Source organism: Pagrus pagrus, assembly GCF_965226575.1.
Source record: "Pagrus pagrus genome assembly, chromosome: 13".
In the NCBI taxonomy this organism is placed as follows: Eukaryota; Metazoa; Chordata; class Actinopteri; order Spariformes; family Sparidae; genus Pagrus; species Pagrus pagrus.
In genome coordinates this window covers 28336053-28359690 of record NC_140197.1, presented here as the reverse complement: position 1 = coordinate 28359690, position 23638 = coordinate 28336053, and the positions used below count along the sequence as shown (strand labels likewise).

General features: G+C 39.3%; 3 protein-coding genes across 4 annotated transcripts; 1 reads left to right on the top strand and 2 right to left on the bottom strand.

Annotated features, from left to right (window-relative positions):
- Positions 1 to 5136: 5136 nt before the first annotated feature.
- eif3d (eukaryotic translation initiation factor 3, subunit D) lies at positions 5137 to 11214 on the top strand. Of its 2 annotated transcripts, none has more exons than XM_084372487.1 (16): positions 5137 to 5260; positions 6448 to 6573; positions 6682 to 6727; positions 7071 to 7207; positions 7322 to 7407; positions 7568 to 7640; positions 7952 to 8067; positions 8158 to 8290; positions 8385 to 8532; positions 8684 to 8814; positions 8929 to 9014; positions 9147 to 9276; positions 9421 to 9563; positions 10493 to 10685; positions 10809 to 10902; positions 11104 to 11214. In XM_084372487.1, the coding sequence occupies exons 2-16, from the start codon at positions 6451 to 6453 to the stop codon at positions 11115 to 11117; spliced, it is 1653 nt and encodes a 550-aa protein (XP_084228613.1). In that variant the 5' UTR covers positions 5137 to 5260; positions 6448 to 6450; the 3' UTR covers positions 11118 to 11214. The 2 variants fall into 2 exon arrangements, with proteins under 2 accessions (XP_084228613.1, XP_084228612.1); XM_084372486.1 differs by having other exon boundaries at positions 7946 to 8067.
- A 93-nt stretch (positions 11215 to 11307) lies between these two features.
- Positions 11308 to 23559, bottom strand: LOC311268516 (amine sulfotransferase-like; the record flags this gene model as incomplete). The annotated part of the gene is made up of 10 exons (XM_084372194.1): positions 11308 to 11840; positions 11919 to 12090; positions 12185 to 12279; positions 12564 to 12690; positions 13139 to 13344; positions 13459 to 13607; positions 22156 to 22276; positions 22511 to 22637; positions 23098 to 23303; positions 23418 to 23559. The coding sequence occupies 10 exons, from the start codon at positions 23557 to 23559 to the stop codon at positions 11731 to 11733; spliced, it is 1455 nt and encodes a 484-aa protein (XP_084228320.1). The 3' UTR covers positions 11308 to 11730.
- sult3st1 (sulfotransferase family 3, cytosolic sulfotransferase 1) lies at positions 15455 to 20165 on the bottom strand (the record flags this gene model as incomplete). Its single annotated transcript, XM_084372488.1, has 6 exons — positions 15455 to 15625; positions 15704 to 15875; positions 15971 to 16065; positions 16581 to 16707; positions 19704 to 19909; positions 20024 to 20165. 6 exons carry the CDS (start codon positions 20163 to 20165, stop codon positions 15516 to 15518), a joined length of 852 nt encoding a protein of 283 aa, XP_084228614.1. The 3' UTR covers positions 15455 to 15515.
- Positions 23560 to 23638: the final 79 nt, after the last annotated feature.

Genomic DNA, 23638 nt, shown 5'->3' with positions numbered 1-23638 from the left:
TAACTCTAATAGGCTGTTATTCACTTTTTTTTTTTTGTTGGCAGGAGCAACTATGGAAACCCCGCTGCACGCACACACACACACACACACAGACACACACTGACATCAGCTGAAGAGGATGAACACAACACATGATCCTAATGTAACGGATTCATTGGATTACGTTTCCTGATTCATGCGAGAATAACACGCGTTTTTATTTCCACAGTGTAATCAGGAGGCACGAGGAGTCGGATAATTATCCCACTCAGTCTTTATTACTTTGTCTTTTCAAAAAAATCAAACATCACTTCAGCTGAAGTGTCGGTGTTGATTTAAAAGGCGGACACGGTTTCTCCCAAAGGGACATGAAACCTCATTAAAAACATGTTTCACGTCTCTGCTCAGTAAATTGTTTGGGATGAAAACGTGCAGCGTGATTCTGTCGGTGTAGATTTAGTCTTTTTTAAAATTTGTTTTTGTTTTAATTAGTTTACATTACTTAAAGCAGTAGTAAAGACTTTTTGTTGACTTTCTCGCTGACACCACTCTCATGTTAAATATAAAGCTACAGCCAGCAGCGAGTTAGCTTAGCTTAGCTTAGCTTAGCATAAACACTTGACACAGCTATTCTGGCTGTAAACCGCCCCGATTTTTATATTGTAGCAGTCCCATTTGTTAAGACTTTCTGTCTTTCTTTGTTTTGGGCTGATTTTTAAAATCCCCCTGGACTGATTGCAGGAGATTCAGATCACCTGTGCAGCAGGTGGAGAGACTGACTGCAGCCAATCAGGGTGTGACGACGCCCTTTTTGTGAAGGCATAAAAGAGGAGGGGAACGACACCCAGGTGGCTCTCAGACTCATTCTGAATCTGTCCCTGACTCACTGAATTATTCTTGAATAACCTCCTGTACGCCTTCAGTTTGGCATTTTATTTCACTGGGGACTTGAGAGCTTGTAGGCGCACATTTCAGTTTGATTATCCCCTGAAGAGGCATTTTGTTTATTGGTTTATTGTCCCAGAAGCTGACATTGGGCATCCCCCTCTTGATTTACACGTTTTTAGTTTATATCTTTATGTAGGTTGGGCCGGTCTGTAAGCATTTTACTGTTAATACCACCACAACATCTTATTTGTTTGATCCACACTGGACGGTGGTTACCTTTGGACAAAACCAGGCTAGCTGTTTCCCCTCGTTTCCAGTCTTTGTGCTAAGCTAACAGACATTACTGTAGTAGTAGTAGTAGAAGTAGTAGTAGTAGTATCGTTCAGTTTTCATAATGCTTCTTTTGGTTTGTTTTTATTGATTGTATTAACCATAAACTTTTTGATTTACTATAATTGATCCTTATTTCCTGTAACCTGTACAGCGGTGGTGGCCTCAGCTCAGAGATTACAGATGGAAATGAGCTTTTAGCCACATGTGGTACAAAACATGTGTTGTGTGTTGTCCCTGCTAAATAAACAATAAAACAAAAATAACAAAAATGTAACTCTCGGCATAAAAGCGAATAAGAATGATGAATATTTCCTTAAAATGTATAAAATACAATGTTCAACATTATTAGTCCATCATCTGCTACAGACAATGTTTTAATTGTATCAGGCTTTTCTTAGCATGAAGAAACTGAACAAAATGGTGAACGTGTAACTCTGAACATGTGTGTGTGTGTACACACACACACACACACACACACACACACACACACACACACACACACACACACACACACACACACACACAGACAGGGTATTAATAGAAGTTGCTGTAATCACTGGTGAGTGAGGGGGAGGATCTCTCTGATTGAACACAGGTGTTAGCAATTACCTCCTGATCATAATTAACCGTCAGAACACATTCTGCTGCACAAAGTCAGCGTTATTTCTTCAAACTTGTCCTCTAATTTTTCCCGGTTTCTATTTAAAATCACTGGATTATTGTAGCAACCGAACGAGGAGACAAAGGGAGAAAAAAAAAGCCTCAGAGCTGAAGTGTTGTGTGACGGCGATCAAACATCCTGTTCATTAAAAAACACAATTAAGGATCTTCAATTAACGCACAGAAGAGTGACATGTTTCATGAAAAGGTGACGAGGGCCAAAGGCTTAAATACATGAAAACATCAGTTTGTGTACTAATTAATGAGGACACACACACACACACACACACACACACACACACACACACACACACACACACACACACACACACACACACACACCAGGCTTTACTTCATTAGTAATTAGTGCAAACATCATTTAAAAACGGTAAACAAATTACAAATATACCCCAAAGCAACACAGAGTAAAAAATTACTTTATTATCGAGAATTTTTTTAAGACTTTACTGCCTTCTAATAAACGAGATACATCACTTTGTTTCAATCTGTAATATTTTACTTGATTGTTGTTGTTTTTACTGTTATTTTTAACTATTAAATTGCTTGTTTTTGCAATTCTAACATGTAATTAATGTTTTATTTTGGAGTATTTCTACATCTCAAGCACTTTCGACTGCCTCGTGTCTGAATGGTGCTGTATAATCAAACTCTGCCGGTGTTTTCGCAGCCATGGGCCGTGCTGGGGGGCGTGTCTGAGGGCGGGGACTGTATAGTTGTGACATCAGAACGTTACAGAAGTCCTGACGGCACGTTTAAAGGCACAGATTTTGAATACAAGTTGTGAGCATTTCTCTGACAGTTATTTGAGACGTTTCACACAAATCTACATCAACACACGTGTTGATGGATGATTCAACGCCATGTGCATCTTCATCAGATTATCTGATAATCTGTATTGTTTAAAGACACACGTGGTGTCAAAACTTCAGTCCTTTAATAAAGTTTTTGTGCTACGGTACACTTCAGGCTACATTTCTGAAGTTTCTCCTGATACTAAACACTTTTCTCTAAGAGGAACTGCATGTGAAGGATCATCAGTCATCAGGGGGATTCATGCTTTGGGGACCTTGAACGTCTGCACAAAACTTTGATGGCAAACCCTCCAACAGTTGTCGAGATATTTCTGTCCGGAGCGAAGTGAAGAGACTCCGAGTCCGTCGAGCCACGGCTGACTAGTTGTGGCAGTACATCAAAGCTGCACAGTAATGAAGTAAAAAAGCAATCCATCTAGTTTATAGAAATAATCAATCATATCCTCATTAATATTCAAGATGAACATGACGCACTGCGTTTACCATCTGCTGCTCCAAAGATCCCTGAAGGACGACAGTTGGACATGAGTCAGAGCCGAGCTGCCAGGTGACGACGCAGCGGAGAGGACATTTAAAATGGCAGAACTCTGCTCTCTGCTGCAGAGGAAGAAGTAATCAGATACTTTACTGAGAAAAATACTCCATTACAAGTTAAAGTCACTGCATCACGTAAGGAAAGGTCTTGTTATTCAATCAGCAAGATTAAATAAACATATGAGAAGTAAAAGTACTTAGCTACCTTCGATTCAGTGATGTGTAGATGGATACAGATGTTTAATGGACCACTGACATCATTCATCACATGACAACAGCTGCTGCTGTCGGTCAATGATCTGCACTGTGTGACTGACATCCTTCACACAGACACACACGTTTGTATCTGCATTAATCAGATTTACTGACCTTTACAGTGTGTGAATAACATCTTAAATGGATTGAGGGGTTTATAAAACGCACTCGTCGAGTCCTGATGCGTGACAGCAGAGAAGATCAGAGCGTTTGTCCCGTCGAGATCAAACGAGATGCTCAGTTATCCTTCTGGACACCTCGACAAGCTGTCTGTGCATGAGTGGAAGGTGAATACAGCCTAATTAACTGTATGACGTGGCATTCAAAAGGCAAATTAAAATGCAAAAGTGGTTGAAGGAATGAAGCTTGAATGATGTATTCCTGACTTCGTGTTTCATGTGCAAATCAAGTGGAAGGAAAATAAAGAAGATTTAATAAGATAAAGACACTTTTCTGTGATTTTAACAACATGTACTCAAAGAAATCCACATTCATCCATCATAAACAACCACATTATGTTCAGTTAAAGATTTTTAAAGGAAATGTATTTATTCCCAGTTTGTTTCTGGGAGTATTTTTTTGTCTTCTCGCCACAATTTTTCTATATCAAACTCATCAGGTTGAACACAGCAGTAGTAAATAATAATAATTTTAATAATAAATAGAAATAATAATTATAATCATTTATTATTATTAATCATTTATTATTATGATTGTATTGTTATATTTATTATTATATCATTTATTATATTAATAACAATTTCTGCCTGGCTGCTGGTGTAGAAACATGAGTGTATGCTGACCCCGTGTGGTCACAATATGGAATTACATTACCAAACGACGTCAAGCTAGACATGATAGCGTTGCAGCACTTCCGTTCAATTCTTTCAAAATAAAACAAGGACAATTTGCACCAGAGACGAAAAGGCGTAAATGATCTTGAAACGATCATTCTCTGTTCTCTCTTTGTTTTCTTGTGGTCGTGAAACTACAACTTTGTAAGTTCATACGAATATATATTATTATTTGTATTATTATTGTTGGTATTATCTGTTTAAATAGATATATGGGGTTCTCGCTGTAACTGCATTATAGGCCACTTCCTGTCTGAAAGCTTTGTTGCCAGTGACTGAATATTAGAAACACTGCTGGCTCATATGTTTAATTTATTTTGACAGTTTCAACCAGAACAATTAGTATGCAATTGCCCTCCTTAATATCTTACACATCTGACAATTATTGTAAACTTAAAACCATAATTTGCTAAAACTACTAGAATATTTAGACATTTCTGATTTACTCTATTTGTTTAGCAAACAGTTCTTATTCTTTATCTTTCCTTTCGTTACATTTAATTATTTGTTGTAACATTTAATCTATTTACTATATTTATATTTCATGTGTATTTTTTTTTTTTTTACAGGAGTACAGCAGCCTTTATGGTGAAATGCTGCCTGGAACATGTTTGTTTTAGGCTTTAGGTGAATTAAAATCTTTTTTTTCTGCCGATAAAGTGACGGAAAGAAAAAAGAAAATGTAAAATTATGTATAATATATTTATAAGAAACATATTAGCTCTCTTAAGCCGCGTAGCTCTGTCAATAGCCATTAGTGGGCTGCATGTTTAACGTTACGACAGCTGCACTGGGAATACGGCAGGAACCAGTTTCCGCTTTACGGCAGCCCTCCACTTCCTTTCACACCGGCGCTCTGTCGGGGATTTGCACCGTTAAAGGACCGGTTGGATTAAAAGGCCTGATAGTGTCACATCATACACGGTAACATCACTGTAAAAACATGTACAGACGTGTGAAGAGCGGCCGTTTCCAGTCGTGTTTGTAGTTAAATCGCGGAGAGTCCTGTGAAGGCGTATGTAGCTCGCCACCCAGTTAGCTTAGCCTTGCTAGCGCGGCCACCTGGCAAGATGACTAGCGTTAGCATTAGCCACCGTTAGCTCACTGAGCCAGACCGGCACAAATTTAACCCAAGATGATCCAGATGAAAGTTCGGTTCTTTTTCTTTGATATCACACATGTATCAGTAATTAATCAGTGATGTGTTACAGTCGAGGTTATTTGTATATTAGCCCGATCTGTCAGCATGTGACATAACAAGTGAAGGTAACACTATGCTAACGTTAGCCAGTGGTGCCAGATGTTGTTCAAAATGTCCAAATATATCGATGTTTTTGTGGTGAGCTTGTTGACCGAACATCTTTTCTTACCGAACAGCACACACATTCATTAATGCCGTCAGAAACTAATGTAACAACTGTTTACTTGAGTGTGATCCTAATGGACTTCTGTCACTTCTGCTAGCAGGGTTATTACAGATGAGCACAAAACGTTAACTTTTATAATCTGAAGCGTGCAATTTCTTACTGTTAAAGGCCCATCCATCAGCTCCTACACTGCTTTAAACCTGCGTGTCAAAAGATAAATTCGGCATCCATTAAACCCTCAAGTTGCTCTTATTCCAGGGAAAGCTCGCAATTAATAATCCTTGGACTCCTTTTGTTATAACTCGCTGTGGATAGTAGTTGAAAGCAATGTGAACCAGTGCTTAAAAGATCGGTAGTTTCACAGATTTCTATAGTAATTGAAAACCATACTGCCAAAAATGTAGAGTTATCAAGCAAAAAAGATGGACATTATCTTTTTTCCAGTGTCTCAGATGTGAAGATCTTCTTATCTTCTCTGTTTTGCACCAATATAAAATGGTTATGTGCAGGTTTCAGTGTGATCGTCTTGTTGTTGGATACTCAGGGGTCGATGATGACTAGCCCACTGCGCAAGCTGATCAGTGCCTATTTGTTTTAGTGCATTGCTGGAGAAATCAGTGCTGCTAATTTGGCTGAGACCCTGTGCATGTCAAACAAAATGTGTAGATCGTGTGTTATCTGACTGTCTGCACATACTTTTATGTAACTGTTTTGTGACAGAAGTCTTCTCCACTCTGACTTCAGGCCATGGCCAAGTTCAACGCCCCTGTGATCCAGGACAACCCATCCGGGTGGGGTCCGTGTGCGGTCCCAGAGAAGTTTAAAGACATGCCCTACCAGCCTTTCAGCAAAGGAGACCGTCTGGGAAAGGTTTGTTTTCAGACATTACCGCCTTATACATGTATGTACCTGAAGAACCGAGTTGTCTTCAGTGTTTTGACACAATCTTTTCCTCATGCTGTGTGTTCCCTTTGTCAGGTTGCTGACTGGACTGGAGCGACTTATCAAGACAAGAGATACACAAGTGAGTAAGACAGCTGTCCACCCAGATGTGCCTCCACCTAGATTATTTTTATTTTTTTTACTTCACACATCTGTGTGGTGATGCAATTGAAAATACAGATCGATTGAAGCATCTAGCCACATTAATAACTGTCCAATATACTATGTTAATGCAGCTGATCGTTCTGTTGATCAGGCACCAAACACATTTAAACATCTTAAAATATGTATGGTTTTCTCAGCTGTTTATGGATCATCGTTAGAATCATTTAAACATCGTCAGTTGGTTAAATAACAGAAAACACTGCTCATCGTATTGTTTCAAGATGGTTTCTTATGCAGTTATGTGATTATTTTGTCCTCAGATAAGTATTCCTCTCAGTTCGGAGGCGGCAGTCAGTACGCCTACTTTCATGAGGAGGATGAGACGAGCTTCCAGCTGGTGGACACTGCCAAGACGCAGAAGACGGCCTACCAGAGGAACCGCATGAGGTTTGCTCAGGTACGACAAACACACTGAATGCACTCCTTGCCATATATGTGTCAGTTGATTTTAAAGTCGTAAGTGCCACGTGTTTTATTTTAACTAATAACATGATGATGTTTGTTTGAACAGAGGAACCTGCGCAGGGACAAGGACCGCAGGAACCTGACTCAGTTCAACATGCAGACGCTGCCAAAGAGCGCCAAGCAGAAGGAGAGGTGAGGTTCTGTCGCAACTCCTGTTCTCTTTTTAGATGATTTCCTGTGGCTCAGCAAAGGGAAGAAGAATCCTAGTACGAGATCAAATCTGCATAGTTTGTGTAGATGGCTGATCGTGTTGCAGATGCTTCAGTTTAACCTCGTGTTTGTGTCTTTTCAGGGATCGTATGAGACTGCAGAAGAAATTCCAAAAGCAGTTTGGTGTCCGTCAGAAGTGGGACCAGAAATCTCAGGTCTTTGATCGTTTAATTGGTTCTTATTACTGGATTAGAGGAGGAAAGAAACCAGAACAAATTTACATTTAAGAAGCTGAAATTGTGACTTTACTTTTATAAAGAAATTGCTCAAACTGTTAAACAGATTAATAAAGTAGTTGGCGACTAATCTATTGATCGTCGCAGTTCCACACGACGGGCATGAATCTTTAGGGATCATTTGTAAGAGGAAGTCGTTTCTGATCCCAGGATTGTGAAAAAATTTGTATTGAGGGTTTTAGGGAAAAATCCCTCCGTCCCTCACTATGTCTTTGTTGTTCAAGGCTCAGCTGAAACCAAGAGACTCATCAGTGGAGGTTAGGAGCGACTGGGAGGTGAAGGAGGAAATGGACTTCCCCAGACTGATGAAGATGAGATACATGGAGGTGGCTGACCCTCTTGACATGTAAGTGAAACAGACCTCTGTGTGTCATCAGTTGTTAATCTGAGGGGGAAACACAGAAAGTGACGAGCATTTGTTTCCTGTTTCCTGCAGTGAGTGCTGTGGAGCTCTGGAGTACTACGATAAAGCTTTTGACCGGATCACCACCCGCAATGAGAAGCAGCTCAAAAGCATCAAGAGGATCTTCCACACCGTCACCACCACTGACGACCCCGTCATCCGCAAGGTCATTCACATAATGGGCCAAACACAACATGAACAGTCAGAAGTTTGTTTGGTTCTCTCTGTATATTAACAGGTATTTTTTGTTGTATTTACAGCTGGCTAAGACTCAGGGTAATGTGTTTGCCACTGATGCCATCTTGGCCACCTTGATGTGCTGCACACGCTCAGTCAACTCCTGGGACATCATCGTGCAGAGAGTCGGCAACAAGCTGTTCTTTGACAAGAGAGACAACTCCGACTTTGGTGAGTCTTTGAAAGATCTACGGACACCAGAGATTTAAATCTGGTCTTCAGTTGTCGTTGGTTTAGGTACCTTTTTTAAGTTGACTGAAGTGCTCTGTTACATGTTACCTCCCTGCTGTGCTGCTCTAACATCTGTAATGGCTCCTCTCAGATTTGCTAACTGTGAGCGAGACTGCCAACGAGCCACCGCAGGATGAAGGCAACTCCTTCAACTCTCCTCGTAACCTGGCGATGGAGGCCACATACATCAACCACAACTTCAGCCAGCAGTGTTTACGTATGGTAAGAAGGCACACGATGCAACACCCCTACACCCCCTTATTAAGACATGAAGGACACTGAAACCTTCCACATGTGTTTATTTAACGAAGAGCTGTTTTATTTTCCTTTGTTCAGGGTGGAGAGCGGCACAAGTTTCCTAACTCCAACCCATTTGTGGAGGAGGACATGGACAAGAGTGAGGTGGCATCTGTAGCCTACAGGTGAGACTCTGAACCCTGCTGGTCAGTTTACTGTCACCTCAGTCATGTCCAGTGACATAATGACACCTGTAAGTCTCTGCAAGGTGTAATAACTGCTTCCTCTCAGGCTGACGGCTTGTTTTTGTATTTCAGGTACCGTCACTGGAAGCTCGGGGAAGACATCGATCTGATCGTCCGCTGTGAGCACGATGGAGTGATGACCGGTGCCAACGGAGAAGTGTCCTTCATTAACGTCAAGACCCTGAACGAGTGGGACTCCAGGGTAAGAGGAAGCATGAAAAATACAATATTACCAGGCCTGAGAACACAATCTGAAAAGCTTTATTCAGATGTTGTTTTTATCCTCTTCAGACCCTTTACCTTTAGTGTGAGTTAAAGTGTTACTGTTACTTCTGTTTGTCATCAGTATTGTAACGGGGTGGACTGGCGTCAGAAGCTGGACTCTCAGAGAGGAGCCGTTCTGGCCACCGAGCTGAAGAACAACAGCTACAAATTGGCCCGCTGGACCTGCTGCGCCATGCTGGCTGGATCGGAGTACCTCAAACTGGGGTGAGGAACACACACGAGGGATTCTGTCAGACTATAAATGGAAGATTTCAGGAAATGTACAGATGGAGGCCAGATCATTGTCTTAGCATTTAGCTTAAGCAAGCCAAGTTTTAGCTTCTACAGTACTGTTACCAACAAGCAGGTAAGACTAAGACACCAGGGACATTCACAGTTGTGTTATGAAAGAAATGCACACTGGATTACTGAGTATTCATAGATTATTTGTAGATGCACTCAGTTGCCACTTTGTAAGGTTCACCTGGCATTGCAGTCTCCTGTCATACTATTCTCACACTAAGGTATATTGTATGTACCACTGGTGGTACGCAGGCTCCCTCTAGTGGTACACAGAGGAATCCCAGAAATATTTCTAAGAATGAAATTATTTTGTTTAAAAAGATACTATTGGAGACTACTATTTTGAGAAGGAACAGGTTACAGATTACTAGATACCCTGTTCAGATGTAACTATTTTAATTACTTCATCATTGCGAGGTAAGTTCCATTAACTTAACTCTAGATGTTTCCTCAGGACATGCTGACAGGATTTTCACATCAGATAAACAAGCTTTACACTGGACAGTTATCTTCTCGTCCCGTCTTGAAGAGGTCGGCTGGTTGCAGACATGGTGGACTCGAGGAATAGTCTTTAGTCTAATGAACAAAATATAAAGAGAGGAAATATTCTTACTCCTATTTTTATTTTTTTTTTAAATACAGCTGTACACCTTCTGCATTCAGATATCTTTTACAAAAATTATTTTTTTCTTACCAGCAATGGATTTTAACTCGAGATGATCATCATACAAACCAATATGTTTTCCATGTGAACACATTCGCCTGGTTCTGTCACCTTGATAGTCACAAAAAGCACAAACAGAGCGGTGGTCGTATGTTTTAACTGACGTCTGCATCATTGTGTCGGACAGGTACGTGTCTCGGTACCACGTGAAGGACTCTGCTCGTCACGTCATCCTGGGCACCCAGCAGTTCAAACCCAACGAGTTCGCCAGCCAGATCAACCTGAGCATGGAGAACGCCTGGGGAATCCTCCGCTGCGTCATCGATATCTGCCGCAAGCTGGACGAGGGCAAGTACCTCATCCTCAAGGACCCCAACAAGGTGAGCCGTCACTGTTTCTGCTCATGCTTTGTGCTGCAAAGATTCATAAAGACTTCCTGTTTTTAAAAGCAGGTGTGAAATGTTGAGCTAACGGGCCAATGCTCATTTTTATTTGTTCAACAGCAAGTGATCCGGGTGTACAGCCTGCCTGATGGAACCTTCAGCTCCGATGAAGAGGAGGAAGAAGAGGAAGATGAAGAGGATGAGGAGGAAGAGGGTGAGGGTTCAGTTCTTATGAGTTAAATGAAAAATGTTTTCTTAAATTGAACCACAGGTTTGCAAAGATGGCAAACAGCAATTTCACATTCATCAACTGCATGAAACTATTATTCACGTCACTGCTGGTGGATCTATCAAATGAATTCTTCTTTTTTAAAATATCTAAATCCTGTTTTCTTTCCTGCTCTTGTCATTCTAGACGAAGAGAACTGAAGTGCTGAGTCGGCCCCAGAGACCAAAGCAGCCTTCACCATACATAAACAATTTAATTCCTTTGACATTCAATAAAGACAACAGATTGGCCAACTGACTTTATTCCTGTTTTCTTTTGTTTTTGCTCAGGAGTGTTCATTTCTTGATGGTACAAAAGTCCAAACATGGGTCGGAAATTATTTCATCATGATGACATCAGCTGCTAATGTGTAAGCTGCTTTATGTGATGCAGCTTACACATTAGCAGCTGCAGACGGGGTTGTGTGTGATTATGTTGAAATGCAGTCAGTAAATGAATACAAATGAAATGGCATTGGATTACAAAAAAAACGTGACTGACTCAATACTTTTGGATTAATTCTAAATCAAACTTTGCAGAAATAAAACAGCTTATTCTAAAAAACATGGATGCAGCCACAAATATTCTGTTCAAAAAATATTTTTTTCTGTTTAAACACATTTGCAATTTGATACATTACTGACTAAAGATATTGTAATATATGATTTTGTCGCCCAGGAGATGGAGATATTGTATATATACAGTCCAAGCTGCTGTATACGTTGTGAAAGACGCTCAGAGACACAGTGCTTGTGTTGGATGTGGCTGCTCTGCTTATTCAAAGATGAACTTCAGAGACATGTCACCGAGTCTCTCCTGAAGGACTCGATCAACTGTTTCACTCTGAGCTGCAGTAAAGATGTTCTTCCAGTCACCGATCTGACCTGTAATGAAGAAACAAAAACTAAAGTTGATATCTGAACTCATGTTTCTGAGCAGGTGCTGCAGTTATGTTACGTTACCTTTGCGCATGAAGTTTCCCTTCACATTCGTTTTTGGCAGAAACTCGTAGTTGGCTTTTACGTCTTTTTTCATGTTCTTGAATGTAGATTTTTCTACAACTTGCTCAATGGCTGCTTCACTCAGGTTTTTACCCAAGAAAGTGCAGATCTTGGTCACGGCCGTCTTCAGGTCCTAAAAAGAAAACAGAATTTAATAGATTTCATGGAATTCGTCATTTTCTTTTACCAGCATCATTTTGCAGTCCAACTGAGGGGACAAATCTTACCAAAATCATGTCCTCATAGGTCAGGAAGAGGATGTTGCACTGGTCTCTCATTGAATGCCACTCCCTGATGTGGTCAAACCAGGATGATGCCATAACTATATCATGGAAGAATGAGGTGTCTGTTGAATATTTTAATCCCAACATCTTGCAAATACACCCAACAAGGAAGATTTTAAAGTATTTTTAATTTTTGAACTGTTTTTTATTATGAAATTGTTGATGCAAATCTGCAGGTGCTTTCAACACACACACAATGCAGACGTTTTTGCATAAGATAAAATTAATTTTTTTTTTTTTTAATTTTTCTGTCAAGTTTTCATGATCAGATGGTTTTCTTTCTTAATCTGGTCATCATCACCCAGGCTCTGAGGTACCTCACCTTTGCCTGTCAAATAGTCCTCAACAAACTGCTCAAAGCTCTTGGGCGTCTCTATGTCGGCGATGACACTACTGAAGTGGTAAAAGGAGACGATGTTGTCCTTTGGATTCCGCATCACATAGATAATCTGACATCAAAACAAACAGCAATCAGGCCAGAGGTGAAGGTTGTCCCAGATTGCACACACCCTCAAAACTAGCAACATCTGTGGGATTATGCTGTGTGATAAAACTGCACATTTTAGAGTGGCCTTTTATTGTGACCAGTCCAAAGCACACCTGTGCAATAATCATGCTGTTTAGTCAGCATCTTGATATGCCACACCTGTCAGGTCAGGTAGATCAGATGGATCTAGCCAAGTACACACTAATCAGATTTTAACACATTTGTTCCCCATATCTGCAAGAATAAATATTTTGTGAACGTATAAAAAAAGTCCTTAAATCTTTTTTTTCAACTTGTGAGCAAAAAGACAAGCGTTGCATTTATATTTTAGTTGAGATTTAACTTTCTCACTTTATTTTTTAAACTCTTATTTTATTGGCAGGATTGATTGATCCTGCATAAATACTGACCTTTCCCTTGTTGTCCTTCAGTCCTGGAGGCATGAGAGCCGGGGTGAGGTGAGAGGAGAAGAGTCGCGGAGAGGGTCGTAGGGAGTAATCTTCTCGACCACCCAGGTACTCCAGCCACGGCATCTGCTCACTGTTGTTTGGATATTCATTCAGACCTCCGGCTAACTCACAGATGGAGATGATGATCTGCTGAGTCCATATGGTTCCTGTGGGGGGACAGACGTTAAGTCATTAAACATCATTGATCAGTTAATCTGTTACCAGCCAGAACAAAACTATAAATGCAAAAACAGAAGAACTGAAGAGTTTGTTGCACTCGCCTGACTTTGGATAGGTGACAAGGACTATGTCACTATCTCGAATTTCAAAGCTCTGCAGTGAGTCGATGTACTCTGCAGTTGTGTACTTGATGAGAAAGTTGTAGTTTTTGTACCTGAAGAGAGAGTCTGTGATCTGCTCCATGTTACTTCTGGATCATACAGAAAAAAGTAGGAGATTGTTCTCATGTGGGATGAGAGAAGAGCATAAACACCAGGTACAGTGGCTGGACTTGTGCAAGTTAATGACTGTTGGCTTTTTCCTTCATAGGTTTTTTTAAATCTGGAATACTGCCAGCTGGGTATACAGTGCCAACAAGAGTGAAGTTGAAATACAACCAAGTGTTAGTGTTTAACAAAAAACAACAGTTTCTGCCTAGTAACATCACTTTACTGATGTATCATGAGAGATTTTGAGACAAGCTTTATACTTTGATTTATTATTGTGTGAATTTAACAGAAATAGTTAAAAAAAAAAGATACCATTCAGGTGGGGTGAGGACAATAAAAGGGGCTAAACAAGGACAAATATGAACGTGTACAAAGTCTGCAAAAAATAAACTGAACTTCAAAAGTGTAACATTCTTATTTTAGCAATGTTGGCAGCAGGAACTGTTGTACAGAGATTCACGGTCCTCAGAGGATAAAGCAACATACCGACTTTGGTGATCTTGTGACTTTTCCTGTTGCACTACGTCTTCTACAACTACTGGTACTGGATGGACGAGCAAACTTTGCTCGATTTGAGCTAGCAGCAGGAAATTTGGACAGATATTCATGGTCCTCCGAGGATAAAGCATGACTTTGGTGATCTCGTGACTTCTCCTGTTGCACCACCAGCAGGTTTACATTTTGGTCTGAGTGAAATGTCTTGACCGATATTTAATGTAATGCTGTAGAATTTGCTACAGACATTCATGGTCCCCAGATGAGGCATTCTTATGACTTTATTAAAACCTCGACTGTCCCTGTTGCCCCACCTGCAGTTTAAAGTTTCCACTTACTCTATGAAATATCTCAATGTCTACTTGATGGATTGGCACACCATTTTATCACGGTCCCCAGATGATGGATCTTACTGTTTGGCAATCGTTGGACTCTTCTGTGGCACCACCACAAGTTTCACATTTGTTTGTCAATAAAACACACTGCTCTTACTTTCCATAGAGTATTAGGGCTGGATGTCTCTTACTGGTACTAAGTCGAACAACCGTGACAGGCGTTTGAGAATATTTTAGAAGGCTACTGTGGTGGTTTCTCTTGTTAGGCTTCTTCTTGGTCCTGAGCCCAACAAGACCCATTCTTATGAGTTAAATGAAAAATGTTTTGCTAAAATTGAACCACAGGTTTGCAAAGATGGCAAACAGCAATTACACATTCATCAACTGCATGAAACTGTTATTCACTTCACTGCTGGTGGATCTATCAAATGAATTCTTCTTTTCTTAAATATCTAAATCCTGTTTTCTTTCCTGCTCTTGTCATTCTAGACGAAGAGAACTGAAGTTCTGAGTCGGCCCCAGAGACCAAAGCAGCCTTCACCATACGTAAACAATTTAATTCCTTTGACGTTCAATAAAGACAACAGATTGGCCAACTGACTTTATTCCTGTTTAATTTTGTTTTGGCTCAGTAGTGTTCATTTCTTGATGGTACAAAAGTCCAAACATGGGTTGGAAATCATTTCATCATGACGGCCGCTTTATGTTATGCAGCTTACACATTAGCAGGTGCAGAGGGGGTTGTGTGTGATTATGTTGAAATGCAGTCAGTTAATGAATACAAATGAAATAGCATTGGATTACAAAAAAACGTGACTGACTCAATACTTTTGGATTAATTATAAATCATACTTGGCAGAACGAAAACAGCTTATTCAAAAAAACATGGATGCAGCCACAAATATTCTGTTCAAAAGATATTTTTTTTCTCTCTAAACACCTCAAAACATTTTCAACTTGAAACATTACTTGTCTAAGTAATCCTGCATGTCGGACAGGCTTTTCAGATATGAAAGACACTCAGAGACACAGTGCTTGTGTTGGGTGTGGCTGCTCTGCTTATTCAAAGATAAACTTCAGAGACATGTCACCGAGTCTCTCCTGAAGGACTCGATCAACTCTTTCACTCTGAGCTGCAGTAAAGATGTTCTTCCAGTCACCGATCTGACCTGTAATGAAGAAACAAAAACTAAAGCTGATATCTGAACTCATGTTTTTGAGCAGGTGCTGCAGTTATGTTACGTTACCTTTGCGCATGAAGTTTCCCTTCACATTCGTTTTTGGCAGAAACTCGTAGTTGGCTTTTACGTCTTTTTTCATGTTCTTGAATGTAGATTTTTCTACAACTTGCTCAATGGCTGCTTCACTCAGGTTTTTACCCAAGAAAGTGCAGATCTTGGTCACAGCCGTCTTCAGGTCCTAAAAGGAAAACAGAATTTAATAGATTTCATGGAATCCGTAATTTTTTTTTTACCAGCATCATTTTACAGTCCAACTGAGGGGACAAATCTTACCAAAATCATGTCCTCATAGGTCAGGAAGAGGATGTTGCACTGGTCTCTCATTGAATGCCACTCCCTGATGTGGTCAAACCAGGATGATGCCACAACTGTATCATGGAAAAATGTATCCCTTAGTTTAACATTGTCATTTAAATGAAGTGTCTGTTGAATATTTGAATCCTAACAGCTTGCAAATACAACACGGTAGAAAAGCAGAAAGTAATATTGACGACAAATAATACATTTATCACTTCTACACACTAATGTTTCTGGAGAGTTGCAAAATCTACTGGCCTGAAGCAACAGAAACACTACAAATACTACAATGATGCCTTGATCTTTCAAAATTGCAGGAACCAATACATGCCTAAATAAGTGTCCTTGGCCAAAGATGATTTTAAGATTTTTAAAATTTGAACTCTTTTCAATAATGTTGATGAAAATGTTCATAATCAGATGCTCTGTATCTGCAGGTACTTTAAAACACAAACACAATACAGAATTATTTTTTTTTAAACAAGGTTAAAAATTCAGTCTGATGTTTCCAGTTAAGTATTTATGGTCACATAGTTATTATTTAACCTGGACTGGTCATCATGAACCAGACTCTGAGGTACCTCACCGTTGCCTGTCAAAAAGTCCTCAAGAAACTGGTCAAAGCTCTTTGGCAAGTCCACGTCGACCCAGACACTACTGAAGTGGTAAAAGGAGACGATGTTGTCCTTTGGATTCCGCATCACATAGATAATCTGATACATAAACAGACAACAATCAACCCAGAGTAGAAACCAACATATACTATTCTAATACATTGATTTAGAGCTCAGGCACATACTAAATATGGAAGTCTGTTTCTGCTAGTAAAATAAATGTATTGCTTCAGTTCTATTCACACTGCACTAGTATAACTTGGGGACCTAGTAGTTTGTAATAGTTGCGGAGGTCGTCTAGAATCTTAATCACGTGCAAATCTACCATGTCTGTAATTTGTAATGTAGACAATCTGACGCAAATAACCATATTTCACCAAACACAGAGGACAATAATAAACCCCCATCTCTGCGATTTGGGGCTATTTTTTTTTTTTTTAACATGCTTTCTGTTGTCAGGCCTTGTTCTCTGCATTAAACATTCCTTTGCGTTTCAAGCTGGCTTTGTTATTCCAAAGGGCGCCTTGCAGTCTCCCCTACCTCCATGTGGCAAGAAGAACTTTATTTTCTTTTGTAATAAAGCCGTCAAATAGACGCTTCTCAGTTAACCCCCCTGGTTTCTGCACCCATCTTCAGAGGCCCCCACAGTCACACCTTTAATTTAAGGGTCAAGCGAGATTCAGTTGATCACAATTTAATCCTCACTCTCCAAACATCAGAGGATCAGAGGACTTCCCTTTTACAATGATATGTTATAATTGAATGTCTTTGCATTTGTAAATGAAACTAAAAACTGCTAACATTTTGTTCTCTCCTATCTAATTAAATTTCTATGTCATAAAGGCTTCTACACTCTTCCAGATTTTAACAAAGTTAAAATAACTATTTAGCCAGATCCTAATCTTTTGGATTTTAACATATTATTTACCAGGAAGAAAAGTTCATAAAACTGATTCTACCAGCATTTCTCTGCAATGAAATTTGACAGATAAATTTAATGTGTGAAAATGTCCTGTGTTCTGTGGAACCAAAGCGCCCTCTAATGGTGAGTCCTGGTACGATTTGGACAAAGTTTCAAAGGACTTTGTTGAGCACATTTTTGGCTCATTACAAGTCAAATGTTTAAATATTCCCTGTCATAATAAGTATTAGGCCAGAACTAAAAGAAATGTTTAAGTGATTAGTTCTACGATATAATCAAGTATTTAGATGTTTTGACCAAGTTTAATATTCTTTTGAATGTTGCTGATTTAGTGATGCCATGTGATTTGTGTTAATTAGAAGTCCACATATTAAGCCATGGTGAAATTCTGGGAAACATGAAACACGATCTTGAAACATTAAAAAATGTTAGTTTAGTTCAGTTCCTTTTTGTGAGTTTTCACACTTGTAACTATTCTTGTAACTATTGTTTTTAATTTTACGTTCTCTCGTTAACTTTTTGCTTTATGCTAGCCTTAAGACAGCGCTCTCTGGAGAATTGCTCACGCGTTAAGTTTTCCTCACTTCTATATTTTTCGTCGTATTGATTAATTTCTACTTCAACTACTTCAACTTTTGTTAAGTTTCTATCAGAACGAAGTTCTGTTTTAATTTGTTTTATACAGTTATGTATCGTAACCTGACTTAGAGGAAGTGAACTTTAATTTGAAATTCTCTTGCGACAAGTAACAAAAGAGATCTGGTCGCAACGGAGCATCCTTCAGTTATTTTAGCCAAGAAGTTAAACTAGTTTATAAGTCAGAGCCTAAGAACCACCACACAAAGCGACAGGAGAAGACCATCATCTTTATTAAGATCATTATCATTAATCAAGACATTACAGTAACTGGCTGTTTCAGGAACCATGCAAGTGGTTTCCAACGAAAGAAAGACTTTGTGCCAAGCCAAACTGGCTCTGCCCCCAACGCTCACGAGTGGTGCCATTCCGCTGGGCATTGGACCGAGACCGTCACCCACTGGATACCGGATGAGCTGCGTCACCCGCTGGGTACTGGACCAGCCATGACATCCCTCCGACTATTGGACCAAGACTGCCAGCCTGCAGTTGAGCTACAAAACACCCACTGCAGACGAAACCCGCAGCCTGCTGACTCCACAACTCTTCAAATAAAGTAGGCTTTATTATCACTCACAGTGATAATAAAGTAATAATAATCACCCTGCTGGATTCACACATGAAATACGAGTTGGTGTCTTTGGCTTTGATTCAGATGCTTTCACCCAACCCGTAATTTCACCATCTGCACATATTTCACTTATGATCTCATTACTTTAGTCATTATAGACTCAGCATCTTTCTGTTCCCTGTTATCATTTGTTTAATTTGCCATTTCATTTATTTACTCTGAATTATTTATTCAATAAACATATTTAACTGTATGTCGTTGTCTGTGCAGGTTTGTTTTAATGTGGAGAACCAACGGTCCCTGTGTGTAGAAGTCACGGCTTCAGTTATGAGATTGAATAAATTGATCTGAAATTGATTAAAAATTGATCCAAGTTAACCTTGTCCAGTCGAATCTGATTAATTCCCTCTGGATTAGTCAAAGAGATAAAATAACGGAGGTGGTGCCCTATTTATGAGTGCTTTATTAATCTCAAGTGATTAATAAATTACATTTATTAGTAGTGTTTCTCCTTCACAGCTGAGCTCAGCTCTACTGATGTTTAAAATGATTGATAAGGTTATAGGTTGAACAGGTTAGGAGCAACAAAATGTTGCCAATAAATTGCAACAAAATACAGTTTTGTTAATCCCATGCAAATGCATTGAACAAAACACAGAAGTTTTTCTAGATCACATTAGGTCCCTGGTTAATATCAGGCCTGTAAGAATAGGACTTAAGTCACAAATCTGAATTTGCTATTTTATAATTTTAGTAAGTAAAGATTTTTACTTTGTACCTTATTTTGTATTTGTATCTTTACAATTTATTTTATTTTTTTTATTACTTATTTCATTACTTTGTCTCTCATCTCAAGTCATCAAAAAAAGAAAGAACAATAGTAAATTTATATGCAACTATGCAATATTCAGATTCATCATTTAACTTTTATTTACCCAGTTGGATTGATCCTCCATAAATACTGACCTTTCCCTTCTTGTCCTTCAGTCCTTGAGGCATGAGAGATGGGCTGAGATGAGAGGAGAAGAGTCGCGGAGAGGGTCGTAGGGAGTAATCTTCTCGACCAGCCAGGTACTCCAGCCACGGCATCTGCTCAAAGTTGTTTGGATATTCATTCAGACCTCCAGCTAACTCACAGATGGAGATGATGATCTGCTGAGTCCATATGCTTCCTGTGGGGGGACAGACGTTAAGTTATAAAACTCCACTGATCAGTTCAACTGTTCCCAGCCAGAACAAAACTTTAAATGCAAAAACAGAAGAACTGAAGAGTTTGTTGCACTCACCTGACTTTGGATAGGTGACAAGGACTATGTCACTATCTCGAATTTCAAAGCTCTGCAGTGAGTCGATGTACTCTGCAGTTGTGTACTTGATGGGAAAGTTGTAGTTTTTGTACCTAACAAGATGGTCTGTGATCTGCTCCATGTTAATTCTGAATCACACAGACGGAATAAGAGAATGTTCTCATATGGTATGAGAAAAGCACATAAACGCAAGGTACAATGACTGGACTCTGGACTTGTTTGTTAATGATTGTTGGCTTATGTTTCTATCCTTTTATCATTTTTTCATTCAGGTCAGGTGAGGACAATAAAAGTGGCTAAACAAGGACAAATATGAACGTGTACAAAGTCTGCAAAAAATAACCTGAACTTCAAAAGTGTTACATTCTTATTTTAGCAATGTTGGCAGCATGACCTGTTGTACAGATATTCACGGTCCTCAGAGGATAAAGCAAGCATACTGATGTAGTGCTTCATGCAACATTAATAGGGAGCTTATGGGTTAAATTTGGCTATCAATAATAATGAATGATTATCAGGGATAATTAATAATTATGATAAATAATTAAATTGGCATCAAATTGGCATCAAATTATGACAGCTTGACTAGAATGCAACGAATACAGGATATTCAAATGCTGAACTCAAATTATTACAATTTCTACAAAGCACTTTAAGACACTTTAGCAGCAATAGCAAATGGCTCAAAGTGGCAGTTAATAACCTAAAAGATTTTGGTTAATAAAATGGGTTATAAATTTGATTGATAAATCAATTCTCACCACACTGCAATTGGTTGTAAGTACAAATCAACGTCTACTCCTGTAGTAGACTAGTGGGGTTAAATGTAAAGACTTTTGGCTAAAGGCTTCAAGATGTGAATCTCAAATTTTAGCACTGTCCAAATTATGCTGAAATTAATATTGCACATTTATGAATGATTGCCATTAGTACACTGCCTCACACAGGGCACCATAGGTAGTGCTTCGTGCAACATTAATAGGGAATTTTGGGTTACATTTGGCTATCAATAATAATTAATGATTATCAGGGATAATCATTAATTATGGTAAATAATAAGATCCAATTTACATTAGATCACCTCAGGGCACCACCCTTGAAGAAGGGAAAAGATAGCCAATTTACCAAATCAGTCTCAGAAAAAAGGAACTAAATTATAGCTCTGATTAATAATTAACTTAATATCTAACCAAAATTACCATAACAGCTAGTAATGGTTGAAGGATTTTGGACTCCTTGACAGAGTAGCGGTTGTCAACATTCACTCTTGTACAATATTGAATAAACAGCATGACTGAGTTTCATATTTGTATTTCTTTGGATAGACCTACAGGTATTCATGCTCCCCAGCTGTGCTTGATTTGTAAATCAGAAGGTCCCAGAACTCAGACAGGGTGCTGGGACATATCAAATGTCCACAGTGTCTGGAGCACATTGGACAGCACCTGGGAGCTAGTAGTTAAAACTAAAGCTGGTGAAACAAACATCATTATTTATTTACATCGGAACATTCACGATATTCACTCAAAATCAGGGAGATGCGCATAGTAACAGCTGATTAATGTTACTGTTTGAATACTCCCCTTTTATTTCTCTCTCTCTCCTCGACAGTCCCTTCACTTCCCTGTCAACTCCTCTCCCCTCTGGGTAAAGTACAGTATTTGCCTCCAAAATGTAGTGGAGTGGAAGTATGCACTAACAGAAAATAGAAATACTCAAGTAAAAGGACAAGTATCTCAAAATTGTATTTAAAAACAGTAATTGAGTAAATGTATTTAGTTACATTTCATCACTGTATTTTGGTATCACACAATAGAAATCCAATATCAAACTCATTCTTTGTCCATAGAGGAAATAAAACACACTGCTCTCACTTTCCATAGAGTATAAGGGCTGGATGTCTCTTTCTTTCTTTCTTTTAGAAGATTACTGTGGTGGTTTCTCTTGTTGGGCTTTAGCTGAGCCCAGCAAGACTTATTTGTACACATCAAACTGGTCAGCTAGATGTTGAAATGTATACAGTAGAAAACATGGATTGACATTTGACTTTTAAATAAAAACAACAGATTGGTCAACTGTATTTATTCCTGTTTTTACATTTCTCATTTTACAGTCCAACTGAGGGGACCAATCTTACCAAAATCATGTCCTCATAGGTCAGGAGGAGGATGTTGCACTGGTCTCTCATTGAATGCCACTCCCTGATGTGGTCAAACCAAGATGATGCCACAGCTGTATCATGGAAAAAATAGATGTCTGTTGAATATTTTAATCCCAACAGCTTGCAAATACACCCAACAAGGAAGATTTTAAAATATTTTTAATTTTTGAACTGTTTTTTATTATTAAATTGTCGATGCAAATCTGCAGGTGCTTTCAACACACACACAATGCAGACTTTTTTGCATAAAAGATGGTTTTCTTTCTTAATGTGGTCATCATCACCCAGGCTCTGAGGTACCTCACCTTTGCCTGTCAAATAGTCCTCAAAAAACTGCTCAAAGCTCTTGGGCGTATCTATGTCGGCGACGACACTACTGAAGTGGTAAAAGGAGACGATGTTGTCCTTTGGATTCCGCATCACATAGATAATCTGACATCAAAACAAACAGCAATCAGACCAGAGGTGAAGGTTGTCCCAGGTTCCCAGGTTATCTACTTTGGGAAGCAACCAGCTATCTTTCTCCAGAATCACCTGCCTTTAGGTCACAAATCTAAATTTGCTATTTTATAATTTGTATTTTTGTATCTTATTTTGTATCTTGACAGAAATCACTTTGTATCTCCTCACACAGCTGAAAAAGAGTAAATTAATCAGCAACTATTTTGAAATTTAATTTACTAAAATGAAACAGTTCACAGGCAAACAACTCTGGTGGACATTCCTGTAGTTTGCATGCCAATTGCACGCTCCCTCAAAACTTGCAACATCTGTGGGATTATGTTGTATGATAAAACTGCATATTTAGAGTGGCCTTTTATTGTGCCCAGTCCAAAGCAAACTAAACTCTTATTTTATTGGCAGGATTGATTGATCCTCCATAAATACTGACCTTTCCCTTCTTGTCCTTCAGTCCTGGAGGCATGAGAGCCGGGGTGAGGTGAGAGGAGAAGAGTCGCGGAGAGTGTCGTAGAGAGTAATCTTCTCGATCCTCAAGGTACTCCAGCCACGGCATCTGCTCACTGTTGTTTGGATATTCATTCAGACCTCCGGCTAACTCACAGATGGAGATGATGATCTGCTGAGTCCATATGGTTCCTGTGGGGGGACAGACGTTAGGTTATGAAACATCATTGATCAGTTCATCTGTGCCAAGCCAGAACAAAACTATAAATGCAAAAACAGAAGAACTGAAGAGTTTGTTGCACTCGCCTGACTTTGGATAGGTGACAAGGAATATGTCACTATCTCGAATTTCAAAGCTCTGCAGTGAGTCGATGTACTCTGTAGTTGTGTACTTGATGGGAAAGTTGTAGTTTTTGTACCTGAAGAGATAGTCTGTGATCTGCTCCATGTTACTTCTGAATCATACAGAAAAAAGTAGGAGATTGTTCTCATATGGGATGAGAGAAGAGCATACACACCAGGTACAG